We start from the raw sequence: 20262 nt of genomic DNA, 5'->3' as shown, positions 1-20262 counted from the left end.
AATTATGCGGTCCAGAACTGTGGAATTAGGCACGAGATGGATTCAGTGCCTGACTCACTGGGCCCACTGTGAAACAGATCTGAGCTAAAACACCATTGATTACCTGCCTTCCATAAGCCCCTGCTCTGACTGGTTGACCACAGTGACATTTTGTGTCTCCTGGAATTAGTGTCAGTTTAGAGCCAGTGTCCACAGGCCCTGAGAAGTCTGATTATTTCCTTTCTCCCATGCACACTCATCCTGGTAAAAGGCCTTCAGTCCCTTTGGGGAAGCTGGGAGAAAGACTAACAGTACAAATATTTAGCTGTGTACCAAGATCCTTCTTCAAGGAGGCCCAGCCTCCCCTTCATTCAGTTGGTTCTGGGTCTGTAAACCAGCTCCAGTCTGGGAATGATGGAGGGGACATGACTCTGCTTTTATGACTCAAGTTAGATTTTCATTCACTTGTCATAGAAGTTTTCTACTTATACAGATCAAGTAAGAATTGAGTAGGCTTCCTATCTATTTCACTTCATGATTAACTAGCCAATGCTACAGATGGCTGCAAGTCAAGACTATGCTGGTTGCTGCTTGAACTCCACTGTCTTTTACAATACCCATGCCCACTCTGCCATGGGCAATTAAGCAATGTTGAACAAGACGACAGTCCCAGCCCTTTGGAATTTACATGCTGGTGGAGGAGAGAAAGAAGAACATAAAAAGTAAATATTTTCAGGCATCAATTGTAAGTGCTGCCAAGGAGACAAAACAGGAAACTACGTGAGACCCATTGGGTGTGTGGTCTCAGGAAACGCCTCTGGGAAGCTGTGAGTGGGAGGGCCCTGGGAGAAGAAGCTTCAAAGCAGAAAGGATGGCAAGTACTGTACTCCTAGGAAATGCGTGGAGTGTGGGGGGCTCTGTGCACCAGAGGCCCACAAAAGAAACATTCCCAACATTTTGGAACGTTATTTCATCTAGTTTTTCTCAATTTAAAAACTGGATCAGATATGATTGGAGGGAGTTGTTTAAGTAGATATAACATGGTCTTTTATTTAAGGTCTCTAGGATGAGAATCTTAATTCTCTGGCTTAGGTTTTAATTAAGAAAGTTTAAATAAATAAAGAATATATAAAACTTCAGCTGCTTCTGTACTGAGTTAATAAGTAATAGGAATGAAGGGTTTAAATATGACATGCCTTTGAAAACAAGAAGTTCATTTAAATGGAAATTTTCTTATTCCAATGTTATTATTGTTTTCTCCCTCCTCTTTGAGACTCCCAAGCCCCTTGTGCCCACTTTTCAGGCTCTAATTCTTGGAAGGTGGGGACTGGAAGAGCTGCCTGTCTGTACAGACTGTAAGCAACTTGAGGTGAGGGCTCAGCTATATCCATGAAAGGTCTTGCATGGTTCCAGTGAGTAGAGTAGGTGTTAACAATGCTTTTTGAGTTGAATTGGAATGGAATTGGAGAAAAAGAGACTTTGATGAGACTCCTCAGAGATTCAGAAACAGAGTTCCCAGATAAATTCTAGAGCTGTTGAGAAAAACCCTGGGCCATGAAGGTAGCATTTCACAAAGCAAGCAAAAGTAAAATAGCCCATAAACTTTGGCGAAGAAGAAAAATATTGGAGTGGTCAATTTTACATGTTAACTTGACTGGATTAAGGGATACATAGACAGCTGGTGTCTTAGTCTATTTTTGTTGCCATAAAGGAATACCTGAGGTGGGGCAATTTATAAAGAAAAGGGGTTTATTTGGCTATGGTTCTGTTGGCTGGAAGACTGGGCATCTGATGAGGGCCTCAGGATGCTTCCACTCAGGAGAGAGGGCAAAGGGGAGCTGGCAGGTGCAGAGATCACACAGTGAGAGAGGAAGCAAAAGAGAGGGCTTGGGGGTGCCAGGCTTATTTTTAAACAAGCAGCTCTCATGGGAACTAATAGAGCAATAACTCACTCACATTAATCTATTCATGATGATCCACCTCCAAGACCTAAAAACCTCCCATCAGGCCCCACCTCCAACACCAGGGATCAAATTTCAACATGAGATTTGGAAAAGTCAAACATCCAAACTATAGCAGCTAGTAAAGCATTATTTCTGGCTGTGTCTGTGAGGGTGTTTCTGGAGGAGATTGGCATGCAAATTGGTAAACTGAGTGGAGAAGGTCTGCCCTCAGCGTGGGTGGGCACCATCCAATCGGTTGTGAACCTGGAGAGAACAAAAAGGCAGAGGAAATTCTAATTTACTCTTTCTCGGAGCTGGGACATCCTTCCTCTCCTGTCCTTGGACGACAGATCTCCAGGTTCTCTGGCTTTTGGACTCTGGGACTTGCACTAGCAGCACCCTGAGTTATAAGGCCTTTAGCCTTGGAATGAGAGTTATATTATCAGCTTCCCTTGTTCCGAGGCCTTCAAACTTATACTGAGCCATGCTACTGGCATCCCAGCATTTCCAGCTTGCAGAAGGCCTGCCATGGGACTCGTCAGCCTCCATAATTGTGTGAGCCATTGCCTTAATTAGTCATCTCTCATATCTATCTATCTATCTATCTATCTATCTTATCCACTCTTTCCTATTGGTTCTATCTCTCTGGAGAATGCTGACCAATACAGATTTCTTCCCTCATTTTCCTTAACAACTTCATTTCTCAGGTCCTGTCAGCCGCTGGATCCCACAAAACTCTGCAGAGATTTTGCCACCTGGACTAAGGTAACTAAGCTCACATGACTCCCCCCTCAGCCCCGTCCCCAGCCTAGGTACTCACCATTTATTATAGAGATTAACTTGATTTATGCTTGATTTTACTTGCCATGTTTTCTCCCAAATATTTTGTCCCTGATTAGGCCTTTCTGTTTCTTGCATGCGCCAGACTTGAAATTTAAAAAGCCAGAAAGGGGTCTCTTTCTGCCTCCTCCCCTGCTGTCACTCCAAGGCAATCAGCATAGGACAGCTTAGCAAAATGTATGTGAGGAGGAACAAAGGAGATAAGAAATGCCAAACTATGAGTGAGTGTTTCTAAACATTATCCTACATTATCTTCTCTACCTTGTACTTTCAATACATCATCTCATTTGATCTTCACACTCCAAGGTAAGAATGCAAAGTCCTAATGTCTTCTTTTACAAAAGAAAAAGCAGGCAGGAGAGCCTGCGTGTCTTTCCTAAGACTCCGTGATAATGGGCAGGAGCAGGGCACACCTGGATTTCTTGATTCCCAGCCCCCAGCAGTCCTGACCTGTTGGCTGAAGAATGATTTGTCTGCAATAGGAATGAGGATAATATCAAGAATACATCTAAGTTGTCTCTGCTTTTATGTTGCCCTTGAATTTGCTTCTGGACAGGCCACTGGTTTGGAATATTTTGCAGCCACCGAAATGGACCTTTTTCTCTACAGTCTGTTGGGATGACTATGTCTCAATCCAGATTGGCAATTAAAATTGCCACAGTAATTTGACCACAGTCATGTACTTTTGGGTCTTTGGATATTGCTTCAATTTCCCAGAAAAGACTGCAAACTGAAAGGACTGGAAAATTTAGCACTTAACGCTGTTAGCCTTCTCTTGACAGGCTAGTGGTATTACATAGATAATAAAAGGGAGAAGGAAGCTTGGCCTTTTCTGGTGGCAAGAATATCTTATCCTATGGACCTACTCACTGAGAAGGTCCTTTAACAAATAGCCCCAAGTAACATCTGTTCTTCATTCATTCACTCATTCATTCAATCATTCAACATTTAGGTCTGCTGAAACCCTTTGAATCCATGATCCAAAATCCATCTCCAAGTCAGCAGCGTATGTAGCCAATCTCATAGAAACTGAGCACCAAGGGGCTCCCCTGTGGAGAAAAAGCCTCCTCTCCCCTTTCTCCCTCACTACAAAGCAAGTGATTGATTCTGAACATTTTTTTTTCCAAGAACAAAATATTTTACACTTTCCCAAACTCTCCAGCCATCTTGGTTTACTGAAATGCACTGTCTTCACTCTAAGGAAAGCTCCTAAAATTTGTGCAAGTTAGTCAAGTATTTGCTAAGTGCTCACTGTGTGCAGAATGTAGCATAGGAGGAGCTGTGGGAAATGCTACTATACATAATTAAGAAAGACATGCTATAGTCCTCTGACCTCTTTTCTACAAAACTGTGTTCTGCTTTGTAGGTTGTGGTGGTGTATAACCAACAACCACGACTGATAGCTTTTAAGGTTTATAACCCAGCCCCATTTCCCTCATTTTCTTCATTTATTTTTAAAAATTGTTTATTATCCTACAGATTCATTTTGTGTTAGACATCTTGAAAAAAAAGTCTCTAAGTTCCCAACCATGAATCAAAAATTATATATATATATAGATATATTTAACTTTTAAGTTCAGGGGAACACGTGCAGGTTTGTTATATAAGTAAATTTGTGTCGTGGGGATTTGTTGTACAGATTATTTTGTCACCCAGGCATTAAGCCTAGTACCCATTCATTACAAAAACTTTATATTTTTACTATTTTTTTTCTTATTGAAGCAAAGTTTCTCATATATTCCTTATTGAGCTATTAGGTTTTTCTATGCTTATGGATTCATTTAGTATAGTTATAAGTGCTTTAAGCTCTTTAAAGAAAATGACTACACCATCAGCTACACTCTACCACTGCATTTGGGTAACAGCACAACTTCTGTTAATTCAACAGAAGTCAGGAACTTCTGTCTCAAGGAGGCTTTGTCTCAAGGAGGCTTTCTACCAAGTTAAATATGCCAAGTAAACATAGATCAATAAAAGTGCATTTATTTGAGACACTCTAATCCTGAATTTAAGAGCATGCTTGAATGGTTCAAATCTTTAATTAGTTCATAACAGGTAGGACCAGAGCTATTTCCTACTTACGTTAAATTTTTAGAAGCAGCATATATGTATGAATGTATTCTACTATAGAAATGGCATTCCATTTAAAACAATACTCATCTTCTAGAAGTAATAATCAGCTATGTAAACATAGGTGTGTGTTCCCGTCTGTCCTGTATTTAAAGGTTGATAATTATATTTCTAAGAACCAGCATTGTGGTTTCCAGGGCTGACATGAGGATACGGAAGGAGATGTGTGAAGGGATAATTTTCTCCTAATAAGATCCTCTAGAATGGAGAATTATGAAGAATAAACACATTACTATAAAATATGAAGGAGAAAACCTTACCCGAATCCAGAAAGTAAGCGACAGAAGAGAAAGAAGCCATAACCTTGGACAAATGAAGAAAGGAAGGCAAAGAATCCGTTGACAGACATGCATATCAGAAGAGACTGTCTCCTTCCCACTTTGTCTGCCAGTCCTCCCCAGAAGAACGCCCCCACCATCATCCCGAGGTACACTATGCTGCCTGCAACACACAGAAAACAAAGAAACACATCAGAGATTGGGAGTCAATGACACATGTAACAGCAAGTGAACAAGGAACAAAATACATTCCAGCATTTTGCATGGGGAAAATTTCCTTTAAAAATATAACCTTCAGGATACAGTAATCAGTTTTCAAGTTGAAGAGTAAGCAATATGGAAAAAACACTTGGCAAGGTCTCATGACCCTCACATCAATAATGCAGGGATGCTGTTTTGCAGATAGCTGAGCACACTCAGCTACAGTGAATGGTGAATGTTGTGAGCAATTGTAAAATAAAAGCTGTCTTTATTTAGGCTGGGTTACTACAGAGAATAGGGTGGTCAACTTTTGCCTGGATGTGGAGGGTATATTTTTCTCTGTACTGTGGTGCTGACTATAGACAGATCATCCTCTCAATAGCGATTCCTCATATCATGAGACCCAGTGCGTGTCCTGCAGACAATTTAGAGAATATATCAGTGCAGCGCGAGGGATTCCAAAAGCAGAAGGGTTGACCCAGGGAAATGCCTATGTAGCAGATCTCTTAGTTATAGCATAAGAGGCTCAAGTTTGCCATTCATGCCTCTCAGAAGATAATCACTAGCTAAGCATCTTTATAAGAATATCTGTGTCTTCCAAAATGCCTACAAATCAGAAAGTGAGCTTTTATAGATCAGGAGCGGCCTGTGGATGCTGTGATCTAAAGACCTGGGAGTCTTTCATATACCTCCAGCCCAGGGAACAAAGCCTCCCCCATCCCCTTCTCCTTATGTCCTTCAGAACTGCCCCCACCCAGCCCCTGAGCCCTGGGGTAAGCCACCTTGATGGCAACAGTAAACCAAGATCTCTTGTGGTCCACCTGAATTATCTGACTACAGAAAGCATGAGTAACACAGAGACAAGCTGTCTGCATTCAATCGATAACCACTTATTATCTTTTAAAGATAATAGTAAACAACAGCCCCTGGTACTACTTTCACTGCGTGAGCATCTGTTTGTGCCAGGCACTCTTTGAGGAACATTCCATATGTTGGTTCACTTAATCCTCACCACAGTCCTGCAAAGTGAGTATTATTAACCCATTTTACAGATGAGAAAACTGAGGCTCAGACAGATTATTCAACTTGATCTAACAGATAGTAAGTGGCTAGCCAGGGTTGTGAAATGATGTTTCTCTGACTAAAGCCTGGGGGTCTTTCTCAGGGCTGATATTCCATTTCACCAGGCTCAACTGCCCTGGCCCCTCCACTGGGAAGTCCTGGACTTTCCCTTGATCCAGCAACTAAAGGGTTAAAACCTGATGCAACCCTGCAAACCAGAAACCAGGTGATGTGAAGCAAGGTCTTTAGCTGGGTGTTAATTTCTACTTGAGCTCAACTCTCTTGTGTTTAAAGAAAATGCATCTGAGATCTTGGAGCAAGGTAGGTTAACCAAGATTCCTACTGCCCCCTAGACTATCACCATCCACTGCTTTCTGCATTCCTCCTACCACCTTGCCCTGAAGGAATTCAGACTTTCAGACTCCTGAGAGTATGGGATTTACAGTCTGGGGAAAGTGGCTTATAAAAAACGAAGGCAGAATGGCCTCCTGGGATCACAGGATCAGAACAGAACAATGCAGAAGTGTAAACTCATGTACCTGTGCTCCAAGTCATCCAAATTTTTTTCCTACTCTGTCAGGATGGCTTAAGGAGCTCATAATTCAGAGAAGGACACAAACAGATACAAAACTAAATGAGCTCAAGCCCAACCATGTGGTGTGCACCCCAACAGCAGGGTAAATGGGAGCAGAGGGGCAGAAGGTGGCTACTAATTCTCACGTGGCCTCTGGGAAGATTTTACTAACAAGAGAATATCAGAGGGGAATCCGAAGGATAAGAAAGATTTCAAAATGGTATTAAATTCTTCCGTGACTGACACAGTTAGTATAAAAAATGTCATATCTAACTGTATCTTTACTTGCACTCTGTTTAAAAATATTTTTAAGATCTAAAGGTAGTAATCTTTTGTGACTACACTTAATTTGTATTGAAAACTGAACTGTTGCATTGGGCATTCTATGGAAAGAATTAATCCTACCCAACAGCTTATTGGAGACAAACATAGCACAATTAGAACGTTCATTTGTGGATCGTGTGATCTAATTAAAGCCAAACCTTTAAATGTTGGCAAAGGCATTAGGTGAATAATTGTAACCACTCTGGGATTGTCAGACACAAACTGTATTTCCTTCCCTGTTTGCATTCACTTTTCCTTTCTATATTCACAGTGTTATAATGGGGAGTCCTTGAAAACTCAGAGCAGAGATCAAGCTCTAGACAATCTCCAGCCTTCTCTCTCTCTGCACCTTGAAATGCTGCAGACCGGCAGACTTAAAAGGTATCTTCATCCAAAGCCCCTCGTTTTACAAGTGAGAAAACTGTTGTCAGAAGTCAGAACTTGAAATCAGGTCTTTTAGATCCTCACTTCTCAAAGTATGACCCCGGAACCAGTGACACCAGTCCCCACATTCCCTGCCCTGGGGAGCTTACTGGAAATGTAGACTCTTAGACTCCACTCCAAACCCACTGACTCAAAGTCTGCATTTGAGTAAGACCCCCAAGCGATCTGTGTATACCTTAGAATCTGAGGGTGCTTTCCAATAAAACAGACAACATTTCTAATACATTTTTAACTTAAAGTTTGTATTTTTTTTAAATACATGTTTGAGGGGAGGAGATGAAGGCTACAGGGTATTTTAACTCCAAAGATGTGAAACAGGCAAGACCTGCTAGATGAGCTGGAGCTCTCAAAAGGGCAAGCAGGAGCTATGGAATTAGAAGCTGATCACCTCCCGTGGGACCTGCCTTCCACAGAACTAGAAGCTGACTTTCCATTCAATTCCAGGAGAGCGATGTTAAAAGAGGCCAGGCTGTGACTCTTGTATCCTTTCATGAATTTAATGAAGACTTTAATTCGGCTGGGCTTTCAGGAGGTTGAGGCTGACCTGAGAAATAAACTCAACCTACTCTTCCTACCATAGTTCTGGTGAAGGCCATTCCTGGCCAGTCCAGGCTCTTAGTCTTTCAGAAGATGACACAGAGGCCTCAAGTATGACTTCCTCATTAAGGTATTTTCTGACATGGAGGCTGGTTCCATTTTATTTAATATACCCTCATTTCCCCTGATAAATATCACATTTACATTTCTGTCTCTTTGCTAAGCTGCTTTTGATTCTTTCTGACAATCCCTAAGGGGACATGTCTTTTCCCCCAACACCATTTTAAACCACATTTAAACAAAACAGAACAACTTAGGAAATGATATACAGTGTTTTTCTCATACCAACTTTTAGACCATCAGTTTTTAAAAATTATTTTAAGCACTTTGGTAATGCATGGCTAATACATTACTCTAGAATTCCTTGCACCATTTATTTATAAACTGATTTTCAATGAAAAACATTCTGTATTAGTATTCCGAATTCATTGATGATAAGGTTTGGGTCTGTGTCCCTGCCCAAATCTCATGTCAAATTGTAATTCACAATGTTGGAGGTGGGGCCTGGGAGGTGATTAGACCATGGGGGTAGATTTCCCTTTTGCTTTTCTTGTGATAGTGAATGAGTTCTCACAAGATCTGGTTGTTTTAAAGTGTGTAGCACCTTCCCCTTCTCTCTCTTCCTTGTGTTCCAGACATGCAAGACATGCCTGCTTCTTCTCTCTCTTCCTTCTGCTCCAGACATATAAGACATGCCTGCTTCCCTTTTGCCTTCCACCATGATTGTAAGTTTCCTGAGGCCTCCCCAGCCATGCTTCCTGTACAGCCTGAAGAACTATGAGCCAATTAAACCTCTTTCTTTATAAATTTCTCATTCTCAGGCATTTCTTTACAGCAGTGCGAGAATGGACTAATACAGAAAATTGGTACCAATAAGTGGGGCCTTGCTATAAGGACACCGAAAAATGGGAAGCAGTGTTGGAACTGGGTAATGGACAGAGGTTTGACAGTTTGGAGGGCTCAGAAGAAGATGGGAAGATGAGGGATAGTTTGAAGCTTCCTAGAGGCTTTTAAAATGGTTGTGACCAAAATTCTGATTTCAATAAGGACAGTGAATTCCAGGCTGAGGAGGTCTCAGATGGAAATGAGGAACTTATTGGGAAATGGAGCAAGGGTCACTTTTGCTATGCTTTAGCAAAGAGACTGGTGGCATTGTGCCCCTGCTCTAGGGATCTGTGGAACTTTGAACTTAAGAGAGATGATTTAGGACATCTGGTGGAAGTAATTTCTAAGCAGCAAAGCATTCAAGATGTGGCCTGGCAGCTTCTTTTTTTAAATTTTTATTTTTCCATAAGTTATTGGGGTACAGGTGGTATTTGGTTACATGAGTAAGTTCTTTAGTGGTGATTTGTGAGATTTTGGCACACCCATTTCCCAAGCAGTATACACTGCACCATATTTATAGTCTTTTATCCCTTACCCCCCTCCCACTCTTCCCCACAAGTCCCCAAAGTCCATTGTGTCATTCTTTTTTTCTTTTTCTTTTTTTTTTTTTTTGAGACGGAGTCTCGCTCTGTCACCCAGGCTAGAGTGCTAGAGTGCAGTGGCGCGATTTCGGCTCACTGCAAGCTCTGCCTCCTGGGTTCACGCCATTCTCCTGCCTCAGCCTCCTGAGTAGCTGGGACTACAGGCACCCTCCACTACACCCTGCTAATTTTTTGTATTTTTTAGTAGAGACGGGGTTTCACTGTGTTAGCCAGGACATTGTATCATTCTTGTACCTTTGCATCCTCATCGCTTAGCTCCCACATATCAGTGAGAACATACAATGTTTGGTTTTCCATTCCTGAGTTACTTCACTTAGAATAATAGTCTCTAATCTCATCCAGATCACTGCAAATGCTGTTAATCCATTCCTTTTTTATGGCTGAGTAGTATTCCATCATTCATATATATATATCTTGCCTATGTTTATATGCATGAGCAAATAAATGACCTGAAACTGGAATTTATATTTAAAAGGGAAGCAGAGTGTAAAAGTTTGGAAAATTTGTAGCTGGGCTATGCTTTCAAAAAGAAAAACTAATTTTCAGGGGAGGAATTAAAGCAGGCTACAGAAATTTACATAAGAAGAGTCAATTGCTAATAGCCAAGACAATGGGAAAAATGCCTTGAAGGCATTTCAGGGACCTCCATGGCAGCCCCTTCCATCAAAGGTCTGGAGGCCTAGGAGGGAAGAATGGTCCTGTGGGCCTGGGCCAGGCCCAGGGATCTGCTGCCCTGTGAAGCCGCCCTGCATCCCATCTGCTCCCTGCATCCCATCCACTCCACCTCCAGCCATGGCTCAAAGGGTCCCAGGTACTCAGGCTGCTGCTTCAGGAGGTGCAAGCTATAAGCCTTGGCATCTTCCATGTGGTGTTAAGCCTATGGGTGTGCAGAGTGCAAGAGCTGAGGCTTGGCAGCCTCTGCCTAGATTTCATAAGATGTATGGAAAAGCCTGGATGTTGAGGTAGAAGTCTGCTGCAGAAGTGAGACTTCTAGTAGAGGTTACTTCCTAGTAGAGGTTCATGGAGAACCTCTACTAGGGTGGTGCAAAGGGCAAATGTGCGGTTGGAGATCCCACAAAGAGTCCCCACTGGGCCACTGCCTCGTGGAGCTGTGACAAGAGGGCTACCATTCTCCAGACCCCAGAATGGTAGATCCACCGACAGCTTGCACTGTGTGCCTGGAAAAGCCACAGGCACCCAATGCCAGCCCTTGAGAGAAGCTATGGTGGCTAAGCCCTGCAGAGCCACAGGGGTGGAGCTGCCCAAGGCCTTCAGAGCCCACCTCTTGCATCAGTGTGACCTGGATGTGAAACACGGAGTCAAAGGAGATTATTTTGGAGCTTTAAGATTTAATGACTCTCCTGCTGGGTTTTGGACTTCCAGGAGCCTGTAGCCCATTTCTTTTGGTTGGTTTTTCTGTTTTGGAAGGGCGGTATTTACCCAATATCTGTACCCCCATTGTATCTTGGAAGTAACTAACTTGTTTTTGATTTTATGGGCTCATAGGTGGAAGGGATTAGCCTTGTCTCAGATGAGACTTTGGACTTTTGAGTTAATGCTGGAATGAGTTAAGATTTTGGGAGACTGTTGGGAAGGCATAATTGTATTTTGAAATGTGAGAAGGACATGAGATTTGAAAGGGGCCAGAGGCAGAATGATAAGCTTTGGGTCTGTGTCCCTTCCCAGACCGCATGTCAAACTGTAATCGCTAATGTTGGAGATGGGGCCTGGTAGGAGGTGATTGGATCTTGGGGGTGGATTTCTCCTTTTCTGTTCTTGGGATAGTGAGTTCTCATCAGATCTGGTTGTTTAAAAGTGTATAGCACCTCCCTCTTCTCTCTCTTCCTTCTGTTCCAGACATGTAAGACATGCCTGCTTCCCCTTTGCCTTCCACCATGATTGTAAGTTTGCTGAGGCCTCCCTAGCCACGCATCCTGTACAGCCTGCAGAACTGTGAGCTAATTAAACCTCTTTTCTTTATAAATTAGTCCATCTCATGTATTTCTTTACAGCAGTGTGAGAATTGACTCATACAATTGATAATATCCATGAGGTGACAATCACACTCACTTTTTATATGCAGATCTTCTTAGGTTAAAACAAAATTTTTGAGTCAAAGAAAAATAAAAGTAGATTTTTGTTGAATGATAAGGCCATTTCTGGAAATGGTTGAAAAGAGTAATATGGACCGTCATTAAATAAAGCTTTATTACTCAAATAATGCTTCATTTTTTTAGATGTTATTACTTCTTTCACAAGAAGTAGGTGCATTTATTTTCCCAAAGGTAGAGTTTCTTCCACAAATCTGAGGGATGTCTACGATAGAAGCCCACTGACAAACAATCTCTCCTTGACCAAACCCTAGTCTTTGGACCATTCTTCTCAACTAGACTATGAAGTATGGACTTCTGTGTTCATTTCTACATTGCCTAGTTTTAGAAAGAATCCTGCCAAGTCAGCGAACCCCTGACTCTAGAAGGCTGGTTGTCTTCAATATCTGATCAGATCCCCTGGGCAATATCTGATCACCCTGGTCTGTCTTCAGCAAGAATCCAGTTAGGTCAATTTACCCAAAATCTTCTTTACCCCTGATGTTTCCTCTTGGTAATTTTCTGTTGAGATTGGGTGCATTCAGGGTGGTATGGCGGTAGATCCTTCTTGGTAATTTTCTATCCATTAACTCTTCCACCCTGGTCCTTGGCTCTAAATTCACACTTTTCCTTTTTGTACTAGGAGTTGAGCCTGATCTCTCTTCTATACTACAAAACCCATAGTAGTGGTCCCTACACCTGTTGTCATGGTCCTGACTATGCTTTAACAAGCATTACAAATAATTTTCCCTTTAACATCAGTTGGCCAGTTTCCATTTCACCAACCCAATAAAGTAAGCAACCCTCCCACAAACACACCAAAAACCATCACTGAAAGTGTTTTCCTTTCACTCACCCATCTTCCTTCTGCTTCCACCAGCAGCATTTTATGCTTCTCAAGATTTGCCTATGTTTGTACCCAACTTTTTATGCCAGTTCTGTTTGTTATTAATTATGCATTTAATTTAACACCAATCACATAAATAATGAAATCTGAATGTGAAAGGAAAGGGAGCCATTTCTATGAAAGTGAATGTAAGAAAGACTTGGGGAAGATGACTTGCAAAAGAAAATCACTGCAATGTGAGCAATACAAAAAAAAAAGAATGAGAAAAATCATTAAGATGAAAGATCCTGTGCTCAGATTGAGGCACATGTGTTTTTAAGGTCTCACTCCACTTTAAAGAAACTTAAGAGTAAAAATCAAAGCTGCAGAATGAGTGTAGTGATGCAAAGAAAACAATGGGGAACTCCAGTTTGAAGAGCCCAACTCAAAGGAAAAATCTCTCACTCTGCATCCAAAGATGGTCAAATGAATGAATGCTTATATGTTAAAACACCATATTTGCATACATATTTATATTTTTGCATGTTTTCCTGCTTTTACCAACTTTTCTACTAACCAACTAATTACCAGACCTGATTTAGTCAGGTAAGGGGGTTTTTACCATACCTCTAAGACCCCTAAAGGTATGCTTTGTGCTTAAAGAAATCAGCCACTGGAATAGTCACTGCAAACTGGTTTGTTTTATTACTAAAGGCAACACTGAAAATGATGTCTTCTTAAGGTCAGTTCTAGGAAGCCAAGGGAAGACCACACTCAGCCAACCATTTTGGGGTTCCAGGAGCAGGGACAACAGGGCAGCAGCTGTGAAAGCTTACACATCAGTGTAAGCTCCCTCTCTCCTATTTCCTCAAAGAGTCTTTTTTTTTTTTTCATTTTATGCTAGAAAAATCCCTGGACAAAGGTGCCAACGTACCCTGGACTAGTTCTAGTCTCCCTCTAACTAGACTTAAGATCTCAGGCCAGTCTTCTAGCTTCCACCTGTGTCAAGTGCTTGGTTTGGGCTAGATGTTGGGTCAGTTAGTCTTGCAAAGTTGGCCCAGCCTTTCCTTTCTGTGTGCATGGGGGTGGGAGTGGGGTGCCTCTTTCCCTTGTTGGCCTTTTATGGACCCTCCCCACCCACTCACTGATGTGTAAGCTCTCACAGCTGCTGCCTTGTTGTCCCTGCTCCTGGAACCCCAAAATGGTTGGCTGAGTGTGGTCTTCCCTTGGCCAGACTCCATCAGAATCCACAGAAGGCTGACTCCAGGGACCACTGTCCCTCTCCAGCTGTCCCTGCCCCCCACCCAAGATGCTAAGTAGGCTGTAACATCTCCTTGTTATCCACAATTTACTATTTTTTGTCATTACTGGTTACAAATTCTGTGTCTGATTAGAAATGATAGCATGAAATCTCAAGCTCAGTACTTGTTCTATTAAATTCTTTCATTAATAGTGCTGAGAAGTGAATCCATTATTAAAGTAATGGGGGTTAATATGGGGGAAAAATAACTGTTATTATTTTTTAAATCAAATGCAGTATCCTTAGTCTTCATTCTACTACCATTTACCACTCTGAACTTTGGGTCAGACAGCAAATAGTTAAGAGCCTGGGCTCTTGAAACAGATGGCTTAGATCTGAACCCTTTCCCTACCAGTTCCTAGCTGTGTGACCTAGAGTTACTTAAGTTCCTTGTGCTGCCTCAGTTTTCTCCTCTGTATAGTGGGGCTAATAACAGTACCTACTTCACAGGGTTTTGAGAGATTAAATGGGATAAAGTGCTTAGTACTGTGTAAAACACACAGTTGTTCAATAAGCAACAATTATTATTATTATTTTTGAGAGGGGGTCTCACTCTGTCACCCAGGTTAGAGTGCAGGGGCATGATCTCAGCTCACTGCAACCTCTGTCTCCCAGGTTCAAGTGATCCTCCCACCTCAGCTTCCCAAATAGTTGGGACTACAGGTGCGTGTCACCATGTCCAGCTAATTTTTTGTATTTTTGGTAGACATAGGGTTTCACCATATTGCCCAGGCCTGGTCTCTAACTCCTGAGCTCAAGCAATCCACCTGCCCTTAGCTCCCAAAGTGCTGGGATTACAGGCATGAGTCACTGCACCTGACCAACAATTATTAATATTACTATTGGCATCAGGTAAAGAGAAAAGTGGAGAAATAAAATAGTGATGGAAAAGAAAAAGCAGGAAGAAAAGAAGATGGCTCTGGAATGGTAGAAAAAGTGAAATGACAACTTTTCACCTTCCTTAACTCAAGTTCTGAAAAGAAGACACCTGAAACAGCACTGAAAGAGTAATTTTCTAAATCCCAAAGACATATTTTTTTTTTTGCAATTTGAAACTATTTAAATACATAATTAATAGGCTTCTAAAACTGATCCCTCACTTTTTTCAATTATTATTTTTAGTAGCCACAGGTAGGGGCCATTATGTGTTCAAAAGCATCTATGGACTTTCACAAAATCAAATAAAAGCAAAGAAAGTAATAACATCAAAGGCATATGTACAAAGGCAGAAAACCTTCCTAATTTGCATGAGAGAATATTTACAACAAAAGCCAGCTCATCTTAGCTAGAAAGAACTGTAAATATCAGATGCAGTCTACAGCACATCTTTGACTTTTATCTTAGGAAAGTCTGACATTTAAGTTTGCTGGTTCAGGCAGAGACCGAACATGGGCAGATAATGCCACGTCAAGCAATAGTGCTACTTGTCACCTAAGTTCACCTGGGCACTAAAAAGCACATGCGGGCCTAAGATACTTTTCCTGAATCCATTGAGCAAACTGTAGAAGAAGAGTCCTAATAATGAAGCCCAATCTATTCTCTAATGTCGTTCCTCAAATGGCTGTTGTACAGCATGCCCATCGGACAGGGGAGGAGACATTACAGTGTTTTGTGCATGTATGGCTCTGCAGGCCCCCTTGGTATTTGAAGCAACTTTTTAAAAGTCTTAGGAATCAAGAACATTAAAGCGAGTCACCTTGTGGTGTACCATGGACATCACATATCAGTTTAACACCAATGGGATCCCCATCTATTGTGAGGTTCTCCCACTCCAAATTCTGTGCTGAGGGAGAAAAGTGGTGATATGCTTTGGCTCTGTGTCCCCACCCAAATCTTCCCTTGAATTGTAATAATCCCCATGTGTCAAGGGCAGTACCAGGTGGAAATAATTGAATCATAGGGGTGGTTCCCTCATTCTGTTCTCATGATAGTGAGTGAGTTCTCACTAGATCTGATGGTTTTATAAGGGACTTCCCGCTTTGGTTAGCGCTCATTCTGTCTTCTGCTGTCCTGTGAAGAGGTGCCTTCCACCATGAGTGTAAGTTTCCTGAGGCCTCACCATCCCTGTGGAACTGTGAGTCAATTAAATGTCTTTGTTTGTTTGTTTGAGACAAGGTCTCACTTTGTTGCCCAGCCTGGAGTGCAGTGGTGTAAACTTGGCTCACTGCAACCGCCACCTCCTGGATTCAAGTGATTCCCTTGCCTCAGCCTCCTGCATAGCTGGGATCACAGGTGTGTGCCACCATGCCCAGCTACTTTTTGTATTTTTAGTAGAGATGGGGTTTCACCATGTTGGCCAGGCTGGGATCGAACTCCTGATCTCAGGTGATCTGCCCGCCTCGGCCTCCTCAAGTACTGGGATTACAGGCATGAGCCACCATGCCTGGCCAACCTCTTTTCCTTATAAATTACTCAGTCTTGGGTATTTCTTCATAGCAGTGTGAGAATGGACTAATACACTAAATTGGTACTGGGTAGTGAAGCACTGCTCTAAAGATACCCGAAAATGTGGAAACGACTTTAGAACTGGGTACCAGCCAGGAGCTGGAACAGTTTGGAGGGCTCAGAAGAAGACAGGAAGATGTGGGAAGGTTTGGGACTTCCTAGAGACTTGTTGAATGGCTTTGACCAAAATGCTGGTAGTGATATGGACAACAAAGTCCAGGCTGAAGTGGTCTCAGATGAAAATGAAGAACTCCTTGGGAACTAGAGTAAAGGTCGCTCTTGCTATGCAAACAGAATGGTGGCATTTTACCCCTTCCCTAGAAATACGTGGAGTTTTGAACTTGAGAAAGATGATTTAGGGCATCTGGTGGAAGAAGTTTCTAAGCCATAAAGTGTTCAAGAGGAAGCATAGCATAAAAGTTTGAAAAACTTGCAGCCTGATGATGTGATAGAAAAGAAAAACCCATTTTCTGGGGAGAAATTCAAGCCTGGTGCAGAAATTTGCATAAGTAACAGGAGCTGAATTCAATGGAGATTTCTCCATTGAATCACCAGGACAATGGGGAAAATGTCTCCAGGACATGTGAGAGACCTTCAATGGCAGCCTCTCCCATCACAGGCCTGGAGGCCTAGGGGGGAAAAATTGTTTCATGGCTGCTATGCAGCCTTGGAACATGGTGCCCTGAATCCCAGCTGCTTCAGCTCCAGCTATGGCTAAAAGAGGCCAGAGTATAGCTCAGGCTATTGCTTCAGAGAGTGCAAGCCCCAAGCCTTGGTGGCTTACACATGGTATTGGGCCTGGGGATGCACAGAAGTCAAGAATTAAGGTTGGGGAACCTCTGCCTAGATTTCCAAGGATGTATGGAAACTCCTGGATGTTCAGGCAGATGTTTGCTGCAAGGGCAGAGCCCTCATGGAGAATCTCTGCTAGGGTAGTAAGGAAGGGAAATGTGGGATACAAGCCCCCACACAGAGTCCCCACTGTGACACTGCCTAACGGAGCTGTGAGAAGAGGGCCACCATCCTCCAGACCCCAGAATGGTAGATCCGCCAACAGCTTGCACCATGTGCCTGGAAAAGCTGCAGACACTCAATGCCAGCCCATGAAAGCAGCAACTGTACCCTGCAAAGCCACAGAGGCAGAGCTGCCCAAGGCTGTGGGAGCCCCCCTCTAGTATCAGTGTGACCTGGATGTGAGACATGGAGTCAAAGAAAATCATTTTGGAACGTTAAGGTTTAACTACTGCCCTATTGGATTCTGGACTCACATGGGGCCTGTAGCCCCTTCATTTTGGCCAGTTTCTCCCATTGGGAATCTGTGTATTTACCCAATGCCTGTAACCACATTGTATCTAGGAAGTAACTAACTTGCTTTTGATTTTACAGATTCATAGGCAGAAGGGATTTGCCTTGTCTCAGATGAGACTTTGGACTTGGACCTTTGGGTTAATGCTGAAATGAATTAAGACTTTGGGGGACTGTTGGAAGGGCATGATTGTGTTTTGAAATGTGAGGACATAAGATCTGGGAGGGGCTGGGGGTAGAATGATATGCTTTGGCTCTGTGTCCCCACAGATCTCACCTTGATTTGAAATAATCCCCACATGTCAAGGGTGGGACCAGGTGAAGATAACTGAATCATGGGAGTGGTTTCCTTCATGCTGTTCTCATGATAGTAAGTGAGTTCTCATGAGATCTGAGAGTTTTACAAGGGGCTTCCCCCCTTCGCTCAACACTCATTCTCTCTCCTGCCACCCTACGAAGAGGTGCCTTTTGCCATGATTGTAAGTTTCTTGAGACCTCCCCAGCCATGCAGAACTGTGAGTCAATTAAACCTCTTTTCTTTATAAATTATTCAGTCTCCGGCATTTCTTTATAGCAGTATGAGAACGGACTAATACAAGTGGTAATAGACTGAACCTAATCTTCAATAATCCCAATCACTGACCTAACAAATGAACCAGGTGATCATTAATTCCACAGCTCTTGCTTGAGCTCCTGCTATAAACCAGGCATCTTGCAAGGTATGAGGGTAGGGAGGGAGGAGAGGTGTGCACAAACTTGAACAGGACACAGTTTTCACTCTCCAGCAGATCACAGCCTAGTGCAGCAAGGTTTCAGACTCTGGCTGCTCATTGGAATCATCTGAAGAGCTTTAAGAAAAACAAAACACTGATGCCAGGCCACACCCAGGGGTTCTTTATCTATAATTTGCTATTTCTTCTCTATCCAAGAGGCAATGTGAAGCTTAACACCAAGGTTTTGGCATAGGGTTCAGATGACAGTATTTTTTAAAAGCTTTCCAAGCAATTCTAATATGAAGCCGGGGCTTTGAATCTTTGGTTTCCTGGGAGATTAAAAACATGCAAAAAGTAATTATCACAGAATGAAACACGTGCTATAATTAAAGTGAGTACATTATGCTTAAGGGGAAAAAAGGAAACACTACTTAATTAGTTCTAGGGAATTCTGAGAAGCTTCACATAGAGGGTGATGGTTGTACTGGATTTTGAATAATGAATGAGAAGCCTCCAAGTAAAAGGTACTCGGAGGAAAGTTCCAAGGGAGGGAAGAATATCATCTTCAAAGGTTTGAAAGTGTGTCAGAGCATAACACTCTAAGAGGACTCTAGGTAGTTCAGGGTAGACAGAATGTGGAATTCATGGGTGGGGGGAGAGTGGCAAGAGAGAAAGCTGGAGGAAAACTTGGAGTCAACACAAGGAGTTGAGCTTTATCCTTGCGGCAGCTGAAAAACAGACTAGATATTATCTGTTCCTTAAAATATCATTTAGCAACTGTGTAGAGGATAAACTGCAAGTAGGAAAGATGGAGAGAAGGGGAGGGTAGAGGTGGTGATATACTTTGGATATTTGTCATGCCCAAATCTTATGTTAATTCCAATTTAACATGAGATTTGGGCGGGTTTGAGAGCACAAACCCCAGTGCTGGAGGTGGGGCCTGGTGGGAGGTGTTTGGATCATAGGGGTGGATCCTTTATGTCTTGGTGCTATCTTCAAGATGGTAGGTTCTCGGCTGGGCATGGTGGCTTACACCTGTAATCTCAGCACTTTGGGAGACCAAGGCGGGCAGATCACCTGAGGTCAGGAGTTTGAGACCAGCCTGGCCAACATGGTGAAACACTGTCTCTACTAAAAATACAAAAAAATTAACTGGGCATGGTGGCGGGCACCCGTAATCCCAGCTACTCAGAAGGCTTGCTTGAACCCGGGAGGTGGAGGTTGCAGTGAGCCAAGATCACACCACTGCACTCCAGCCTGGGCAACAAGAGTGAGACTCTTCCTCAAAAAAAAAAAAAAAAAAAAAAGATGGTAGGTTCTCATGAGATGTGGTCATTTAAAAGTATGTGGCACCTCCCCCTACTCTCTCCCTCACACACACACACACACACACACACACACACACTGTCTCTCTCTCTCTCTCTCTCAATCCTACTTTCACCATGTGACGTGCCTGCTCCCACTTCACCTTCTACCACGATTGGAAGCTTCCTGAGGCCTCCCCAGAAACAGATGCTGCTCTGCTCCCTCTATAGCCTGCAGCATCATGACCCTTTCTTTATAAATTCCCCAGTCTCGGGTATTTCTTTACAGCAAAGCAGTAATAGCCTAACACAGGGAGGGAGAAAGGCCACCAGCACTAGGGCAGGTCACTGAATCTCCTGAAGTGCCTGGAGCATAAAATTTAAGGAGCCTCACTCTCACGTGCTGGCTCTGAATGAGCA

General features: G+C 42.7%; 1 protein-coding gene across 2 annotated transcripts in view; it reads right to left on the bottom strand.

Moving 5' to 3' along the window:
- SV2C (synaptic vesicle glycoprotein 2C) overlaps positions 1 to 20262 on the bottom strand; it is a 261367-nt gene that overhangs the window by 138179 nt on the left and 102926 nt on the right. For both annotated transcript variants that reach the window (XR_004026754.1, XM_003266080.4), the window contains exon 3: positions 5153 to 5333. Coding sequence is in view for 1 of the 2 variants with exons in the window: in XM_003266080.4 (XP_003266128.1) it covers positions 5153 to 5333 (181 nt within the window). In the remaining variant the exon portion in view is untranslated. The remainder of the gene's footprint in view (positions 1 to 5152; positions 5334 to 20262) is intronic.

Source organism: Nomascus leucogenys, chromosome 18 (genome assembly GCF_006542625.1).
Source record: "Nomascus leucogenys isolate Asia chromosome 18, Asia_NLE_v1, whole genome shotgun sequence".
In the NCBI taxonomy this organism is placed as follows: Eukaryota; Metazoa; Chordata; class Mammalia; order Primates; family Hylobatidae; genus Nomascus; species Nomascus leucogenys.
The sequence above is the reverse complement of the archived record's forward strand: the minus strand, read 5'-3'. Positions and strand labels throughout refer to the sequence as shown.